This window comes from Lithobates pipiens, unplaced genomic scaffold (assembly GCF_037356315.1).
Source record: "Lithobates pipiens isolate NorthernLeopardFrog02 unplaced genomic scaffold, aLitPip1_a1.2 Scaffold_22, whole genome shotgun sequence".
In the NCBI taxonomy this organism is placed as follows: Eukaryota; Metazoa; Chordata; class Amphibia; order Anura; family Ranidae; genus Lithobates; species Lithobates pipiens.
In genome coordinates, this window is record NW_027507784.1 from 281,060,287 (window position 1) to 281,080,869 (window position 20,583).

A 20,583-nucleotide genomic window follows, 5' to 3' on the forward strand; every position below is an offset into this window, starting at 1 on the left:
TATATAGCACTGTCAATTTACACAGCACTTTACATATATATACATTGTACATTCACATTAGTGCATGCCCTCAAGGAGCTATGATCCCTATCGCACATTCATACACATGCATACTGAGGCCAATTTAGACAGGAGTCAATTAACCTACCAGCATAACTTTGGAGTGTGGGAGGAAACCCACACAGGGAGAACACACAAACTCCAGATAAGTAGTGACGTGGTTTGCATTAAAATTGATGGCCCTAGTACTGTCATGTGGAAGTGCTAACCACTTAGCCACTCTACTGCAGGACAAAGAACAGTGGCAGCCACTCTGCCTGTACAAAGTGATGAGGCCATCGTTGTTCTCATGTAGCTGCAATTAAATGAAGTTAGGGATGGATGAGCGACCCTGGGTGCAGACAGATGAACCTAGGCTTGAACATCCATCCCTAACAAATGGTTGCGCAGATACATGCAATCAGTACAGGATCCTTTCATCCTATTATTCCTTTGTACAAGTTGAGTGTCCGCTACTGTTCGCATACATCTGTCATCCCAACTGCAAGAATCTGGTTTATGCATGTACTTGCCTATCTGAAGGAGACCTTATTGTTTGAATACAAAAGGCATGTGTGTTACTTGCTTGAATCTTGGTGTGCTTTGTAAATTTTTTGTGCAATAATCCTGCATGAAAATCTCCTGCATTTTGCCTTTGTGCAGGAACTTCTTGTCACTGCTGTTCTCCTTGTGCAGGGTGACTGGTATTATATCCGCCACCCCCTCCTGTAGTTTTCTGCAGGCAGCCTGTAGTGGTTAGACCTGCTGGGCCCTTCCCACAAATCTGCTGTCTGCACAGGCTACCGCACAATGTGATGTCACTTCTACAAGGTTATATCTGGGTTTGCAAAGGAATTTGGTGCACAAAAATGGATTTGCTATAAGCTTAGTTGCTATTGAATAAATATATTAAAATTTAAGCTTGTGCCTAGGGTTTAGTTTAAAGCACTTATAATTAAGCATTGTAATGAGCACAAGCTTTCAACATGACATTCCTCTAGTGCATTTACTGTGTGGGAGCATTCATTGGCTGCTCAGTTACTTAAAAGATTGCATTTGTAATCCTCACACCTATGCATTTTTAGTACTTTTTGCATTTTGCAGATTTGCACTACAGTCCATATAACAAGGTTTCCTATGGAACACGTTCTGCAGAGAAAATCAGCAAAATGCAAAAAAGCACTAAAAATGCATAGGTGTGAATCAGGATTAAGATCATCTAGAAAACTGCATACACAACAAATCAGGATTATGAATGGATTTGCTTCCAAGCATAAAGCTATTCATAAAAGTAAAAAATAATAATAATAATAATAATTTATTGACAATGTTTTGCATATTTTTGTTATATTTGATTATTTGAACTATTTTGGAAAAAAACAAAAAAGTCCAAATAGCAACTTTTAAAATGTAAAGACGTCAGCGCAAGAATGAAATAGGAGGGCTTAAGGCTTTGAGCCCGACAGCATGGGCATGCGGTCGCCCCTCCCTTTATTAATAAGAGAATAGAAGCAATAGTGTAAACATTTAGGGCTATATACAGGTTAACCACTTGCTCACTGGGCACTTAAACACCCTTCCTGCCCAGACCAATTTTCAGCTTTCGGCGCTCTCACACTTTGAATGACAATTACTTCATGTCATGCAACACTGTACCCAAATACATTTTTGTTCCTTTTTTTCCCACAAATAGAGCTTTCTTTTGGTGGTATTTGATCACCTCTGGGGTTTTTATTTTTTGCGCTATAAATGAAAAAAGACCGAAAATTTTGAAAAAAAACGAATATTTCTTTGTTTCTGTGACAAAATTATGCAAATTATAAATTTTTCTTCATAAATTTTGGCCACAATTTATACTGCTACATATCTTTGGTAAAAATAACCCAAATTAGATATTATTTGGTCTTTGTGAAAGTTAGAGAGTCTACAAGCTGTGGTGCGAATCGCACAAAATTGATCACATCTGATGTACTGGTGGCCGATCTCACTTCTTGTGACCCGAACAAGTCAGGAAAGTACAAATACCCCCCAAATGACCCCTTTTTGGAAAGTAGGCATTCCAAGGTATTTAGTAAGAGGCATAGTGAGCTTTTTGATGTTGTCATTTTTTTCCCACATTTCTTTGCAAAATTAAGATTTTTCATTTTTTTTATTTTTCTCCACAAAATTGTTATTGTAATAGGTTATTTCTCTCACATGGCATGTGTATACCACAAATGACACCCCCAAAAAAATTCTGCTACTCCTCCTGAGTATTACAATACCACATGTGTGGGACTTTTTCACAGCCTGGCCACATAGAGAGGCCCAACATGCAGGGAGCGCCATCACGTGTTCTAGGAGCATAAATTACACATCTAACTTGTTGACTACCTATTACACTTTTGAAGGCCCTGGAGCACCAGGACAATGACACTTGACACTGATGACAGATGGCACTGATACGTGGCAATAATGACACTTATACGTGGCACTGATGACACGTGGCACTGATGACAGATAACACTAATATGTGGCACTGATGACAGATGGCACTAATATGTGGCACTGATGACACGTGGCACTTATACGTGGCACTGATGAAACGTGACACTAATACGTGGCACTGAAGACACGTGGCACTGATGACAGATGGCACTAATACGTGGCACTAATACGTGCCACCGATGACAGATGGCACTAATACGTGGCACCGATGACGCGTGACACTGATGACAGATGGCACTGATAAGTGGCATTGATGACACATGACACTGACAACAGATGGCACGTGATACTGACAGGTGGCACTGATGACAAATGGCACTGATACGTGGCACTGATGACAGATGGCACTAATACGTGGCACTTATGACAGATGGCACTATGTAGCACTGATGACACGTGGCACTGATGACAGATGGCACTTATACGTGGCACTGATGACAGATGGCACTGGGGACAAATGGCACTGACAACAGGTGGCACTGGGGACAGATAGCACTAACAGGTGGCACTGGCACTGGGGGTAGGTAGCACTGGGGTGGATGGCACTGGGGCGGATGGCACTGGGGTGGATGGCACTGCTGGGGGAGGATGGCACTGGGGCAGGATAGCACTGGGGGAGGATGGCACTTTATTTGACTTTTTTTTTTTTTTTTTACACTGACGGCCGCTTCAGCTGTTCATCTCTCCCCTCTCACACTCTGTCTGTGTGAGGAGGGAGAGCGGCGCTGAGAGATGATCTCATATGTTTACATATGAGATCATCTCCCATTGGACACGCCAATCGCGCTGTAAACGCCCGCTGTGATTGGCCGTTTACAGCGATCTGTGTTTGCCTGTCCCCGGGGGACACGGCAAACACAGAACTTCCCTGATGCGCGCCCGCGGCGGCGCGTATTGCGGAAGTAAACAACAGGACGTCCAGGGACGGCCACCCGGACGAAAGCGCCTGCTTCTATGGCCGTCATCCGGCTATAGGGCGGGCGCAAAGAGGTTAATGTATTTGGGTTAATGTCCCTTTAAGAGAATGGCAAATTGGGCTGGGGGCGGGGTTAAGGGTTGCAAGGCTATTGGTGATATCCCAAATGGTCATGTGACCCATGGGGAATGTTCTGGAAAGGGGCTTATTATATATAGGAATCTCTCACAGGTGCACTCACACCTGTTCCCAGCCAGGCAGTGAAGATGCAACAAGCTTTGCAACAAGCTCAGTGAAGGTGAAAACAGGCTCCTGAAGTACTTCAGTTATGGCTATGCAAACCTTAATGAGGCAAGTGTTGGAGAAAGCTGGGGATAAAGGTGGAGAAGAAGGACTTAGAAAATGCCTGGCTTTGGCAGAGAATGATAATGAGCAAAGTGTTTTGTCTGAGGTAAATTCAGTACAGTATCCTGTGGTATTCCCCTGTAGTCAGAGGTAGAACAGCTGTTAATGACATTCAAAACCGCCGTACCCACTGCCATGAACCGTCTACGCAGCTGCTGGTGTCACAGGACAGAGAAAACAGCAGCACAGCATGGCTGGAAGAACCAGCAGCCACTATGCAGCATCAGGTCAGCTTGAGAGAAAAGAAATAGAGGAGGGTCCGGTCCCCATCGCCGCCCAGAGGCAGTGCTGGGTGGGCTAGAGGAGCGTCAGCTATACAGAGGACAGAGGCAGTGTCTGCGGTTGTAAGTGAGGAGAGACAAACCCTGCCCAGTATTATTACCACAGCATGAGGCTGCAAGCAGTGTGAGTATCACAGACATCCCGCGGATGGCCACTGGAGGCAACAGAGCATTATGCTGCTTCAGATATAACAAATGCTCCAGCGCCCCCTGGCGGTAGAGGTAAGTTAGCACACACACTTAATAGCATTATGGAATCCATTAACAGATTAGCTGACACTATGAATACACCTGCAATTTAAAATAGTAATTATTGTAATGTATGGTCTAATCAAAATAGACATTCTGTCAGCTTAAGCAATATAGGTAATGTTAATAACAATCAGTCAGCTAATGTTAATTCACAATATCTATTACCAGCTGAGATTAATATATCTAGCGCATCGGTACCAGAAGTGTGCTTTAAAGAGACCTTACCATGTGAGATCTCGCTGTTAGGTTACCACCTTACTCCTCAGACTAAGGAAAAAATATGGAAAGGTCAATTCGTAGATATTCTGTCGCTTATTCCATAAAAAAAAATAAAATAAAAAAAAAATAAATTAAAGAAAGGAATTTGTCAACAGAAATTACAAAAAAAAAATCAGATCAGAAAGATGAGGGTGATAGGAGAAGACCTGTGGCGAGGTCTTTTAATAATTGGTGGCAGTCATTTGCAATATACTCCAGTGTGCTAGGTGAGAAGCACCCGGAGTATTGCAGCGGGCTGTTTCAACACATGGAGCATGTGCTAGAAGCGTATAAAAGTTTTGTAGGTCTAGAATGGTTTCAATATGATGAGGCATTTAGAAAAAATGATCAATCTACCCATCATTGAAGTGGGGCAATAAGGACGTCGGGTTGTGGCTTAACCTGATGGTGCTACAGAAATTGGGTTTCATTAGGCAGCAGCCACAATCTACAGTGTCCCCTTATAAAAGGGTATACTGCTTTCCTTACAATGAGAACCAGTGTAAATGGGGGGGGGGGGGGTTTGTGCAAGTACAGTGAATGAGTGTTCTGGGCCCCAGTATCAGTATCATATTGCACATTTGAAGAGGCTATTCAGCAAATTAGAAAGTTTGGGAAAGGTGCGTTACTTGCGAAAGCAGACATAAAGGCGGCCTTCAGGCTGCTACCGATTGGCAGTAGCTTTCAACTCCTTGGGTAGGTATTTTTAGGGCAAATACTACTTTGATATGTGCCTCCCTATGGGATGTGCCATATCTTGTGCATATTTTGAAAAATTATAACATTTCTCCAGTGGATTGTGGCTTTTCAATCTGGCTACCAAGGTATATTACATTACCTGGACAACTTTTTATTCATTGGTCCTGCTCAATTTCCTGTCTGTTATTTTATGTTACATCTGTTTAGTGCGGTAGCGCATCATTTCAGTATCCCACTAGCTAGCGAGAAAACAGTTTTCCTTCCTCAATTATAGCATTCCTAGGTGTCAAGATTGACACTGTTAATCTGATATTTCAGTTACCTGAATCTAAAATCTTTAAGATTAAAGCTTTAATTTCAGTGTTGATTAGGCATAAAAAAGTGAAATCACCATTTTCCCACATCAGATTGACAGTTGACCTCAAGGAGGGCCTGTCAGTTTGGTTTAAATCCTTTGATATATACAATGGCAGATCATTTTTTCAGGAACAATTTGTTTCCTCATCCGACTTTGAGCTATATACAGATGCTGCAGGCTCATATGGATTCGCAGCTATTTGGAAGACTCACTGGTGCTGTGGTAAGTGGCCTCTGAGTTGGGAGACTAATAAAGTCACCAAAAGCAGAGTAGTGTGGGAGCTTTTCCCTTTAGTGGTTGTGATAGAAATATGGGGTGAGCAATTTGCAAATAAAAGAATCCTGATTCATTTGGATAATAAAGGGGTCATATATGCTGTGAATTGTTTGTCAGCCAAATCTATACAAGTGAATGAATGAATGAATGAATGAAATACTTGTATAGCGCACAATGCGAACTGAATCGCCTCTAGGCGCTGTGGCGAGCTTTGATCATCTGCTAAAAGAGGAAGGTCTTGAGTTTTTTCCTAAAAGTCAGGTGATTTTCTTCCAGGCGGATGTTGATTGGTAGAGCCTTCCATAGCCGTGGTCAAATTACTAAGATACTTAGTGTTTCTTTGTCTTAAATTTAATATTTGGTTAAAGGCCAGGCACGTTCCCAGGGAAGGAGAATCAAATTGCGGATGCATTATCTCGATTTCAGGTATACCGATTTCACCAACTCCTACAGAATGCGGACAAGGAAGGTAATGTGTGTCCAGAAAATCTGTGGAGCCTAATTTAGAGGTTCTTAAAAATGCGATAAGACACTCTGTGGCAGAAAATACATGAGTTGAGTACTCAACCGCATGGAATAGGTGGTGTAATTTTGCTATGGAAATGGATATACAATTTGAGTCACATTTCCAAAATCATGGCGGGTTTATCTTTTTTCTTCAAATTAAAAATATTTTAAATTAAAAAATTAGGGCTATATTATTTAATACTGCATTTGTACTAGCCTTTCTGGGGCTCTCAGAATATCTGAGTTGATGCCAAAAAACAAAAAAGTAATGGTGGGTTTACTAAAAAATAATGTGATTGTCTCGGTCAAATTGTTCATTCCTGTGTCATAAAAACAGATAGGTTAGGAAAAGGCAGTTGGGTACCTTTAAGTTGATGTGGAGATGAGGATATATGTCCAGTTGGAGTCATAAATGGTTACCTGGCAGTTAGGCCAATAGGAGAGGGGTATTTATTTATTTATTTATTTTTTGGTTGATGCTGATGGGTCCCCTCTTACTCAGTATCAATTCAATTACATATTAAAGGCTTGCTTGAGAAAATTGAATTTGCATCAATTTAAGTTTACTTCTCATTCTTTCAGGATCGGGGCAGCTACGGAAGCTGCTAGGATGGGATTGGATGATGCAATAATTAAACGGTTGGGGAGATGGGAATCTCAACGTTTTCAGATTTATGTCAGACCTGCTCTTTTTCTTTAAATTCTAGGTAATAGAAGATATGTTTGGATCCTGAGCCACTCTTTTGTATACTGGGCTAATAAAAGAGCCAAGAAACACTGCAATGTGTCCAATTTGTCTATGGATCCTGGAGAAATTTCATGAATTTCCAGAATTTTCTGGAAAGTAATTAGAGGTCTTAAATGGGCTTATTTATTTATTTATTTTTATGTCTCTAGATTGATTGAGTCATGGCCAGTTCCGGATGCATTAACAGGACCTCATGTTGTTGTTTAGATGTGATCTAATTAAGGTTAAGTTATCTTTTCCGAATACCAGAATTATCTTTTCGGAGATAATCCCTCGGCTAGTATGGCTCCAAGAAATACATTTAAAAAATGTTTTAAGAAAATTAGGATAGGGTTGAACAGGTTTATGGAACAATTTATGCTGCGCATTTGGTTAAAAGATTTTGGTATGCTCGAGTCCTTTAAGACTGAGCTGTTTTGAAGTTGATCGTTTGCAATATAAGAATTTTATGATGCAATAAAATTATCTGAATATGGTTATTATTTATGCGCATTGGAGGTTTCTCATATAGACACATTAATATAGAGGGTGGTTTCCCTGGATTATATAGAGCAGATGGAGTTCACCTGTCCGATATAGGTTTAGATATATTTAATGTAGGATTGCAAAACTGCATTGAATTGGCCGTGGTTGTGGGGCAGGCCGGGCTTGAAATTCTCAAACCCGGCATGTGGGGACTTTGGTTAAAAGATTTATGTATGCTCGAGTCCTTTAAGCCTGAGCTGTTTTTAAGTTGATTGTTTGAAATATAAGAATTTTATGATGCAATAAAATTATCAGAATATGGTTATTATTTATTTATTGATTTGAATATACCAATAAATGTGCAGCGGCCAGTTCTTTGCCAATAAGTGTGTTGAGTTATTATTTAAATAGGCTATATAAGTTTTGGTATTCGGGGAGGGTAGGTGCGGCCTGCATTCCCATGTGCCCAGGGCTAAACCTGCAAAAGTCCTTATTTTTTTAAGCCTTTTTTTTTTCAGAACGTATACACTACTAAATACTTTATTCATAGCTACTTGATCTGACAGCCCTTCACTTCCCTCTAATCTGTGTAACTACATACTCCACTGTGACTGGCATGCTTGCTCTGCCTTTTTGTTTTTGCCTCTGGCCAGTTCAATGGTATTCCAAATTAGCACAAGGAGACCAGCAGAGGCAGAGAACGCACACAGCACGAAAGTTTTACAAAATCACTATGCACTTCCGGGTCCACATGAAACCTGATTGACAGATCCGGAGCTGCGCAGTGATGCTGGGACAAGCGGGCAGCTGCTGGAAGTAGGATCCCAGTTGCAGAAAGCTCACACATTGTGAAGGAGCGCAGTTTGGATTGTACTGGGTGCTGAATTACTTTGTCCCGACTTGGGTTACACATTTAAAGATACTAAGGTTTAAAACTGAAGGACTTTTGTACATGAGGCATATTTGCTCATTACATAGACTCTGCTTCATGTTTTGCAGTGCTTAACAATGGTTGTGGCTCATTGCTCTTATTCACAATGCAAGTCTATGGAGTCTATTTATCAATGTTTTTTCACAATTTTCAGTCAAAATTCACACATTTTTCGATTTATATTAATTGGAAAAATTGTGAATCCTTAGTGAAAGTTGTTTGAATCTTGGAAGAATTTAACAAAAAGTGGTGCAAGCATAATGCTTGCACCTCTCTTCTAAAAATAAAATACTTAGCAGATGCTGCTCCTAATTAACAAATATAGTGCAAGCCCCTTTGTTGATTAGGACTGATCAGTTCTCTGTTTTGCACTGAGGCTGGGTTCACACATGGGAGGTTTGCGTAATGTAATGTGGTGCGTTTCTGTTCACCGGTTCAGGTGTGATTCTTGGGCAAACTTTTCCCTGAATTTGCACCTGAACCAGACCCAAAAACGCACAGGACCTTTTATCAAACCGCACCACAGCCACCCTGGACATGTGTAAACTGGCTCCGTTGAAAGCCGGTCACTTTCACATGTTATGCAAATTGGATGTGGTTAAAAACTCATCCAATTCACAAGTACAGTTGTGTTTATAAGTTTACATATCCTGGCAGAATTTATGATTTCTTGGCCATTTTCAAGAGAATATGAATGATAACACAAAAACTTTTCTTTCACTCATGGTCAGTGTTTGGCTAAAGCCATTTATTATCAATCAACTATGTTTACTCTTTTTAAATCATAATGGCAACAGAAACTACCCAAATGACCCTGATCAAAAGTTTACATACCCCCATTCTTAATACAGTGTAGTACCCCCTTTCACATCAATGACAACTTGAATTCATTTGTGGATGAAGCTCTTTATTTTATCAGATGGTAAAGCTGCCCATTCCTCTTGGCAAAAAGCCTCTAGTTCCTGTAAATTCTTGGGCTGTCCTGCATGAACTGAATATCTGAGATCTCCCCAGAGTGACTCAATGATATTGAGGTCGGGAGACTGAGATGGCCACTCCAGAACCTTCACTGTATTCTGCTGTAGCCAATGACAGGTCGACTTGGCCTTGTGTTTTGGATCATTGTCATGTTGGAATGTCCAAGTACGTCCCATGCGCAGCTTCCTGGCTGATGAATGCAAATGTTCCTCCATTATTTTTTGATAACATACTGCATTCATCTTGCCAACAATTTCGACCAAATTTCCTGTACCTTTGTAGCTCGCACATCCCCAAAACATCAGTGATCCATCTCCGTGTTTCACAGTAGGAATGGTGTACCTTTCATCATAGATCTTGTTGACTCCTCTCCAAATGTAGCGTTTATGGTTAAACAAAGACAAAAAGCTAAATTTTGGTCTCATCACTCCAAATGACAGGGTTGTCTCTGTGCTGTTTGGCGTATTGTAACCGGGATACTTTGTGGCAATTGCATAGTAATGTCTTTCTTCTGGCAACTCGACCATGTAGACCATCTTTCTTTAAGTGCCCCCTTATTGTGCATCTTGAAACAGCCAGAGTCCTGTATTTCCCCTGAAGTTATTTGTGGGTTTTTCTTTGCATCCCAAACTATTTTCCTGGCAGTTGTGGCTGCGATTTTAGTTGGTCTACCTGACCGTGGTTTGGTTTCAACAGAACCTCTCATTTTCCACTTCTTGATTAGAATTTGAACACTGCTGATTGGCATTCTCAATTCCTTGGATATCTTTTTATATCCCTTACCTGTTTTATACAGTTCAACTACCTTTTCCCGCAGATCCTTTGACAATTCTTTTGCTTTGCCCAAGACTCAAGCCTCGTACAAACGATTGTATTTTTGTCAGGGAATTGTGTGATGACAGATTGTTGGCCTAAAATCTTACCATTAGTACGCTACATCATACAATTGTTATCACACTTTCCACCAACAAATGTTGGATGGCAGGCTAGCAAATGTTTGGCGGACAACAGTCTGTTGTCAGATTTTCCTATCATCTGTACACTATCGACCTTTTATACACACACTAATTATAAGCAAATGGATCACAGGAGAGGATGGTTACCTTTAATAGCCATTCAAACCCCTTTGTGTCAACTTGTGTGCATGTTATCAGGCGAAAATCACCAGGGTATGTAAACTTTTGATCAGGGTCATTTGGGTCATTTCTGTTGTGATTATGATTTAAAAAGAGTAAACACAGTTGATTGATAATAAATGGCTTCAGCCAAACACTAACCATTAGTGAAATAAATGTTTTTGTGTTATTCATATTCTCTGAAAAATGGCAAAGAAATCATAAATTCTGCCAGGGTATATAAACTGTATGTGAACCCAGCCTAACTGTGACAGAACAGGAGAGCTGCATACTCTGATCCCTCTGCCCACCCCAGCCCCCACTCAGCTCAGACTGGGAGGGAAGAAGAGGTTGTTAAAATGGTAGTAAATCAGTGTTGTGAAAAATTGCTGACAGGCCTCGGCCTCTTCTGTCATAAATACTTCCTCCTGCCTGTCAGCCATGATGTACTCTGAGCTGTGCATGCACAGCTCAGCGAACATTCATGTTCCCTGATTTGTGCCGCTGCAATGTGACTCCTATGCGTATGCAGGGGAGTGACGTCATCATGGTTTTACAGGTAAGTGTGCCATAACATGTTGTGCATACTAGTAAAATATGGCATAACCCACCTGGGGCACCCCAAAAAAATCAGACCTTATTACCGTGCTAACACTGCAGGTTCTTCTCATATAGTGTAATCACTGTGCGGCCAGAGAGAGGGTTACAAGCAATCTGCTGACAGCTCAAATCCCATACCCCGGCTTCAAGCAGACAGGAATCTCCAGCAGTTTTCTATATGAAAAAATGTTGCAATCTTGCTGTTAATTAGGTGCAGACCATGTGCCAGTCCCTATTTGATGCATGCTGACATAGAAACTGGTGAAGGTGGTGCAGATAGACCTGAAAAAAATTTGTATTGAAACTATTTTTAACTGTGGTTAAAGCCAAGCTGCAGGTTACCCAAAACAAAGAAAGCTAAGAGAAGAAAACTCCAGCTGGAGTCAAAGTAAAAAAGGCACTTGAGCTGGCCATATACACTAGTAGATTTTTGAACAAAATGTAATACTCGTACAAACATTTTTTCCTTGAACAAAAGTTTTATTAAGCACAGGTGTACATAACACAGGTAAAAAAAAAAACAGAACAAAAAAATTAAAAAAGGTACTGCATATGTTGTGGTTACATTACATATTGTCATGGTTATGCAGTAATCTTCCTCTGCTTACCTCTCCTCATGTGTTCAGACTAAGAGGCCAGCCACTTCCACCTGGTGGTTTTTATAACCTCTCCTCTAAGCTTGGTTCCTATCAAGGAACCCTATAGTAACCTGTACACTGCAAGTCAGCGGTGCTGATCAATCATTGTGTATTCACTGTGTGTTTGGCTTGCTGTGTGCTCTACATTTGTCTCTGTTACCGACCTTGGCGTGTCCTCAACGATTCCGGTCTGCTTGTGACCTTGACCTTTTGGCGTGTTCCCGACCATCCCTGTCTACCTGTGACCCTGAACCTTTAGCCTGTACTCTGTTGTTCCTGTCTGATAGTCACCCTGACCTCTGCCTTATCCCTTTACTATCCTTGTTGTTCCAGCCTGCTGTTTCCTTCTCCTGTAGTCTACCGGGAGCGTGAGCTGTGAGACCCTAGGGCCGCAACCTGGAGCCAGACTGCAGAGAAGTCCATCCTCACCGCTGGAGGCTCTGGTGAACACCTGCTGGCTCTTAGACTCTGCACCCTGGGGAATCTATGCTCCAGCTCCCACTAGCATCTGTGTTAGTGATCCAGTAGACCTGTATCCTGAATCTCCCTGGGTACAATCCGCAGCAGTCAGTCCTAAGGTCCACTACCTTAGCGGTGCACTTCCGACTCCTACGGAGTGCATCTGTTACCTGGTCTCAGGTGACCTGACACATATACAAATCATCATATACTTGGTTGGCACTTATGTAAGAGTGTGAGACAATTGGTAAGCAAGGATATGTAATATTTGCATATACTTATTACATTGATGTCAATGTTTTATATCCCTTGTGTACAGGTTTCAGATTCTTGTAGCCATCGGTCCCAAATTCTGTTATATTTAGCTGGACAGCTTCTATTTATGTATAGGAATCTTTTATATGGCAAAGTGGTGTTTACTTCCCTTTTCCATTCTACCACATTTGGGGGTTCAGCTCTCATCCATTTTATAGCAATGACATTCCTGGCTGAGAACAGGGTTTCTTGCAGAAATATTTTGGTGAATTTTTCGAGAACGTCAGGGAATATCTCAAGAAGGCATGGCTTCGGGTCAAGCGCTAGGGGAGATCCCATGACATTGTGTGAGAAAGTCACTATTTGTTTCCAAAATGCCTGTAGTTTGGGGCAGGACCAAAAAAGGTAAAAGAATGTCCCTGTTTCGAGGTTACACATTGGACATGTAATGGGCTGGTTCCTTTAGTACCTGGCAACTCTGAGAGGGGTGAGGTATGCTCTGTGAATCTTTTATATGGCAAAGTCTATTATATGGCAAAGTATATTTGTGACAGTCTATCTGAGAGCTTGGGCGACACTGTCTTGCAGGTCTCTAATGCTTCCTCCCATTCACCATCCTCCATTGCTCCCACATCTCCCTCCCATCGGGGTTTTAGAGCATAAGCCAGTTTTGACAAGACAGCTGTGGAGAGCATGTTGTAGAAGCATGATATAAGCTTTTTGGGTTCTGTGCTTTTAATTATTGCTATAATTATTGCTATAATGGGGTTGGGAGCAGATTGTGGAAGAGCTTGTGAAATCTGTGTCTGAGCCGCCTGACGGACCTAGAGGAAACGAAAAAACATGTGGTTTCAAAGGTCTTAAAAGTCCCATTAGTGATCAGGTGGTGCCGATAGTATATGCCCCTTGAGGCACAGAGTTCTAAATTCTGAACACAGTGAAATTCCTGTAGGTGTTTGTTATGCCAGAGTGGCGTGTAGTCATTGTGTGGTGGTATTCCTAATTTGGCTGATGCTAGGTCCCATATACGTCTGTAATGAAAGAGCAGGGACTGTCTGTGTTCCCTCGATTCCATGTTCCCTGTGCCCACTGATATGGTGGTTATTGAGTCCCCAGTGTGTTGTGTCCAAGGAGGGCATAGGAGGGTAAGGAAGCGTTCTTTATCTGTCTTGTCAATATGGAAGAGTTGGGACAGTTGCGAGGCAATATAATAGTGGTTAAAGTCTGGAAGGGTTGTGCCGCCCATGTCGGTCGGGTTTTTAAGTGTCTGCCAGGAAAGTTTGTACCTGTTGTTCCCCCACACGAAGGGTTTAACCACTTAAGCCCCGGACCAATTTGCAGCCAAAGGACCAGGCCCCTTTTTGCGATTCTGCGACTTAACTCCCAAACAAAATTGGCGTCCTTTTTTTCCCACAAATAGAGCTTTTCTTTTGGTGGTATTTGATCACCTCTGCTGTTTTTATTTTTTGCGCTATAAACAAAAATAGAGCGACAATTTTGAAAAAAATTCAATATTTTTTACTTTTTCCTTTAATAAATATCCCCAAAAAAATATATAAAAAATATTTTTTTTCCTCAATTTAGGCTGATACGTATTCTTCTACATATTTTTGTTAAAAAAAAAAATCGCAATTAGCGATTATTGATTGGTTTGCGCAAAAGTTATAGCGTTTACAAAATAGGAGATAGTTTTTTAGCATTTTTATTAAAATTTTTTTTTTTTTACTAGTAATGGCGGTGATCAACGATTTTTATTGTGACTGCTATATTATGGCGGACACATCGGACATTTTTGACACATTTTTGGGACAATTGTCATTTATACAGCAATCAGTGCTATTTAAATGCACTGATTCCTGTGTAAATGACACTGGCAGTGAAGGAGTTAACCACTAGGGGGCGGGGAAGGGTTAAGTGTGTTTTTTTTTAACTGTAGGGGGCGTGGCTTGGCGTCTGATGTCACTGATCGTCTTTCCCTATAACAGGGAACAGACCATCAGTGACAGGCTCAGTAGGAAGCACGAGGAGATGTTTGTTTACACAGACCTCTCCTCGTTCTTCAGCTCTGTGACCCGATCGCGGGACACCAGCGGCCATCGGGTCCGCTGGTCCCACGGCCACGGTCAGGACCGGGTCGGGAGCGTGGCGGCGTGCTCCCGACCCACGGCTGGACACTTAAAGAGCAACGTACAGGTACGTACTTGTGCCCAGCCGTGACATTTTGCCGAAGTATATGTGCAGGAGGCGGTCCTTAAGCGATTAAGGAGAGCTTCCAGCGATTTAAATTATTTTAGGGGTTAATACACTGGAGTGTGCCATAGAATATACAGCACCTTTATTAAATTATTCGACCCCATATCCCCAGAGGTAGGCGGGACCAAGTGTGTATTTTAGACTTGACTAGGGAAAATATGAGTCCTATATTCAGGGCAATGTAGTCTGCCGGGGCTTTGTATATATGTATACCCAGGTATTTGATTATATCGACCCGTTGAAGTGGTAAATTGGTCTGAGATTCTGGGGGTGGAAAGCTGTTAATTGGTAGAATCTGAGACTTTCCCCACTTGATCTTCAGACCGGAGAATGTCTCAAATTGTTCAATCATTTGTAGAGCATTGTGTAAAGAAGGGCCAGAGTCGGCTAGATAGAGCAAGGTGTCATCAGCGTATAGACTGATTTTTTTTCAGTCAGACGCCTGATTATCAGCCCTCTGGTCTGCGCGGGTGGACACGCCGAGGGGTTCCGCCACCAGTGCATATAGGAGTGGGCAAAGTGGGCATCCTTGTCTCGTCCCTCTGCTGAGATCAAATACCTGAGACGGGCATCCATTCGCCACTACCTTAGCTGTCGGGTGTTGATATAGTAGTTGAACCCATCTGATGAACTTAGGCCCAAAACCATATCCCTCCAGGCACCTCCAGAGATACCTCCACTCCACCAAATCAAACGCCTTGGCCGTGTCTAGCATCACCACCACCCGAGTTCCAACATTTTTAACATATGGCCTGGAGATTAATAGTTTCCTGAGGTTGAAGGAGGTATTTTGGCCTGGCATGAACCCTGCCTGGTCTGTGTGTATTACAGTGAGTATTACTTGATTTAAACGCATAGAGTATTTTGGCTAATATTTTAATGTCTACTTGAAATAGGGATATGGGGCGATAGGACTGTGGGTATCCTGGATTTGGTATCAGGACTATTGTGGCCTCTCTCATGGAAGGTGGTAGTATTAGGATTTCAAAGAGATCATTGTACAGGGTAAGTCATTTTGGTATAAGTACCTCACCAAAGTGTGAATAAAATTCGATGGTTAAGCCATCCGAGCCTGGGGAATTGGATCTGGCAAAGTCTGCAATATTATTTCCTCAGAGGTAAGAGATGCTTCAAGAAGGTCTATCTGGCTCTCAGACAGTTGGGGGAGTGAAATATTCTCAAGGAATTGATCCATGGGTGCTGTATCCTCCGAGACTGTAGAGGTGTATAGTTCTTTAAAGACATTTCGAAATCTGGAGGTTACAGTGGGGGGGGGGGGGGTCTGTGATCTGTTGTCCCCCATGGCCATGTAAGGTAATGACAACCGGGGGTCTGTCTTCACTGTGTACCAAATATGCAAGAAGTTTACCAGTATTTCCCCATGCTTGAATCGCTTCTGTTTAATAAAAAATAGTTTCTGTCTGGTTTTCTCATATTGCAATTGGGACACTACTTTCGTCTGTAGTTTAAGCACATTAGCGTTCAATAAGGAGGGATCAATCACATATGTTCATTCCATGGAGGAGAGCTCCGTTACCGCGCTATAAAAGGCTTCAAAGGAGTCCGCCTTAATCTGGTTGATGTGTGTAGTTAAGGTCGCACAAGCGTGTAGCTTAAATGAATCCAACACCGGAGTAGAGGCAGATCAGTCATTTTCTGTGAAGAACCGTTCCCATTCTACTGCAAGTGTATCCCCCTCCGGCAGCAATGATAGCCGGAATGGATTTAAGCACCAGGTCCCTGGAGGTGCCTGTGGCAGAGAAGCAAGAGTACTCACACACTTGTGGGAATCTATTTCTCCAGGTATCAATTAGGTGAATGGAAGAGATGAGTTTGGAGAATTTGGTATCTTCAGTCTGCCGTGCCGCTAATGATGGGGGTCTAAGTCTGTCAAGAGTAGTATTCAATGTGGTGTTAAAGTCTCCTATATAGTATAGTCTGCCTGTATCACGGGGGGGGCTGGCCATGAACGAGAAATCCTCCGTGATTATTGATATGGAGAATGGGGGAGGGACATAGTTAGAAATGGTTCCCCCAATGGTTAAGGCCATAATAAGAAATGGTTCCCCATATAGTTTAGTGGATAGAAATACATATCTACCCTGTGGGACTGTGTAGGCCTCACAGAGCTCAACGTGTACTGATTTTGCAATGAGCACAGATACTCCCCTAGAGTGGGATGTGTGCACCGAGTGGAACACCCATCCATTCCATGGGCGCCGGAGGGCCATCTGCAGCCTGCCCTCCACATGTTTTCACCAGTACTACCACATACGCTCTCTGTTTCTTAAGGAATGTGAAGGCTGCCGAACCCTTGATTTTCTCACGTAGGCCCCTCACGTTCCAGGTAAGAAATTTTATAGACGCTATATGAGATTGTCTATAGTATTATAAATCTCAGGTAAACTGGACCCCAAGTTCTTTGTGCACCAGTCTGTAGAAACCTTCTCACTCACAAACATCACCACCAATTGTGAATGTAATATAACATACATGTGCCCGTTCAAAATTAAGCATTTTTGGCAAGAAACCTGTGTCCATATAGCAGCAAACACTTTTAAATTGAACCATAGTAACGTTCCCTCCTCCCCCTCCCTACCCTGCACCTTCCCCAACTGGTGCGGGCATAATCCCTTAACAACTGTAAACCTCCAACTGGGAAAGCCATTTTCAGTGATCCTAGAAAAATATAAATGCAGATCAGTTCCATCCACCGAGTTGAGCAGATGTGTTAAGCCAAGCACCTCTGTACTAAGGAATGTTGAAGTGCCCGTCTCAAGGAGTTATTATTAACCACCGTTTATTTTCCTGGTTGCATGGCGGTGTTTCCCAGTGGACAATGGGGCAAAAACTCACTGCACTGTGCATGCAGGGTTGGAGAACCATCTTGTTCCCACAACTCCGGGAATATTGCAAATAGAGGGGTATATGGAAGAAAGACGCCTCAATGGGGGTGATAAAGTATATTAGATTTGACTCACATCTTGTAGGATTAGTCAGTTCCTTAGCCATCATTCAGGAAGTTCCCTCATGTCCATCCCGGTTGTATATCTTGTATATTACCTTGCAATTCTGCCATCCGGTATGATTCCGTCTGTGGCGAATGTTGACCCATTACAGGTCATCAGGGTAATCGTGCAGCAAGGGAAAAAATCAGTGTACTAAGGGATGTGGGGAAACATTGCAGCGTTAAAGGAAAAAAGGGGGATAATATCTTACGTATGGCTCTTCTGGCAATCCATTATTCAGCTCTGTTCGGGGCAGTTCGGCATTCCAGCCAAGAGATGACCTCCCGACGATCTTCAAAGAAGAGTGCCCAATTTCAGATCTCCACTCTCATGTGTGCTGGGAACAACATTGAGTACTTCATGTGATGGGTGCACAGCATCCGTTTTAGCCTCCATGAATCCCTAGCAGCGCTTCTGTATTTCTGCGGAGAAGTTGGGGAAAATTGCCACGTTGACGTTTCCGATGGGGATATTTCCCTTCTCTTGCCAACCACAGGGCAACATCCCCATCCTTGTAGTTTAGAAGTTTTGCGATTAAAGGTTCGGGTGATGTTCCCTGCGGGGGGGGGGGGGCAAGCAGGTATGCGATGCACTCGCTCAACCACCAACATGGGGGAGAAGGCATCTCGACCATAAGTGTTGATCAGCAGCTGCTCCAAAAAAGTTGTCGGGTCTCTACCCTCTGCCCCCTCTGGAAGACCGATGAGGCGGATGCTACATCGTCTTAGCCAGTTCTCCATGTCATCTTGTTTGGCAAGGAGCTGGTTAATCGGTCTTTGCACATGGTCAGATCCGGCCTGTAATGGTGGGAGGGCATCTTCCACTGTACTGATGCGGGTCTCAGTCTCCCTGACCTGATCCTAAAGTTTCTGGAGGTCTTGTCTTATTAAAGAAATATCCATTTTAACTTTTTTGATCTGTGCAGTGAGGGAGGTGCGGCACAGTGTTATAGCCTCCAGCAGCCTGTCTGTGTCTCCTGTCCCCCGCTCTCCTCCCGCCTTCCCGGGAGTGCGATCCTCCTCTCCTTCTTCGCCATCTTGCCGGCGGTATTGTGCTAGCTTCCCCGCTCCCGATTTTTGGCTTTTTGGAGGGGGCATGATCGCAGGAGATAGGGGGTGCCTTCCGAGCCAGTCCCGGGAGTAAAATCTCCCTGTAGAGTCAAAGGATTAGCTGATGTTCAGCATCACTCATCGGAGCTCCGGGAAGATGCGTCCTATGCCATGCAAGGTCAGGCCACGCCCCCACTCGTATGAACATTTATATGAAAAATATCAATACATTTGAGAACTTGATAAATGTTGTTCAAAAGTACTTCAAATTTATGTTTGAAATGATTTCTTCTCATTTTCTGTTTTGGCTATGGAACAGAAAGTGAGAGGAAATCTCCCCAGTAGGTGGCAAAAAAATTGACAGGGGTTATAATCCTTCTTTACTTTATCCAAAATGAAAATAAGCTTTTGCCTTTAGTTTTACCCAAAATACCTTTTTGTAAAATAGAAAATCTTGAATATTTTTTATTCTGACAATAAAAATAATCTTATTTAATCAAAACTTTTAAAGGGTTTATATCCTGTTTCCAGCACTGGGCACTGTGCAAGTCTGAGATTGTTGCTTCCTAAATTTTTATCTTGATGAACCACCTCATCAAATTGTTTATATTCACACTCCATGTACATATCAGCACGACAAACTTCTAAGGAACTTGCCATTGCTTCATTCAGATTAGGTACTAAACAGTCAGAATTTGGTTCCAATATGATTTGGAGCTTATTACACAATGTATCAGATATAGTCATGCAAGCTTCTGACTTCTGCATTAAGTTGTGATTAGTGCAATTAACTGTCTTCAGACAGTGGGACTGTGGCGAATCTGACACCATCGGTTTGTAGTCATCATCAAAACCTGTCTTGTATTGCCATACAGCTGATGATATGCAATCATTTTCTGAACAGCTACCATTGGAGTTCAGTGTGAGCACATAGGGTGGTGAATCTTTCCAAAAACGAAATTCTTGGCCATTATTAAAATCTTTACTTTGTGTTTCTGGTTGTGAATTTACTCGGGTGTAATTGTATAGTAAACCTATGTGTTTCCCATCTTCATAACAGATATCTTCGAGGAGCAAGGAGCCATTCATATTTTCATTTCCCAAGTTGTCAGAAAGATCCATCACTTTATCCTGTTTGCTGTCAGTGTTTAAAATTTCAAAAAACATTCTATTGATAAAATCGCATTCCAATGGCTGAACTTCTTCATCATTTTCTTTAGAAATTTTGGGCTCATTTTCTAAGTTTATATCAACTACTAAGGAGGTAAGGCTTAAAGTTCTTTCAACTGCTATAATTTCTGGTATGAAAACATTTTTTACAGCTCCTCGATCAATGCAGTTATAATATGGAGTTGATTTGTGTGTCTCGGGTTGCTTGTCAGTGTTATCTTGGTTTTGTGAGATCAGCTTTTTAAGCCGTTTACTGCTAAAATAGAACAAAACATAAAATAAATACATTTTCATTTCTTTGGTACTACTAGTTGACGCATCTAAAAATTGTAATGGATATATTGGATATTTTTGTATACGTTAAAGATGGTCTTGGAATAGGCAAAAGTAATTTTATCTCTTCCTACAAATAAAGATGGCCTTGGCTATTTTTCTG

At 42.1% G+C, this 20,583-nt stretch overlaps 1 protein-coding gene across 3 annotated transcripts in view; it reads right to left on the reverse strand.

Moving 5' to 3' along the window:
* Positions 1-11,807: 11,807 nt before the first annotated feature.
* Positions 11,808-20,583, reverse strand: part of IL4R (interleukin 4 receptor) — a 200,340-nt gene continuing 191,564 nt past the window's right edge. For all 3 annotated transcript variants that reach the window (XM_077449110.1, XM_077449109.1, XM_077449111.1), the window contains one exon: positions 11,808-20,403. In XM_077449110.1, coding sequence (XP_077305236.1) covers positions 19,470-20,403 — 934 coding nt within the window. In that variant the 3' untranslated portion in view covers positions 11,808-19,469. The remainder of the gene's footprint in view (positions 20,404-20,583) is intronic.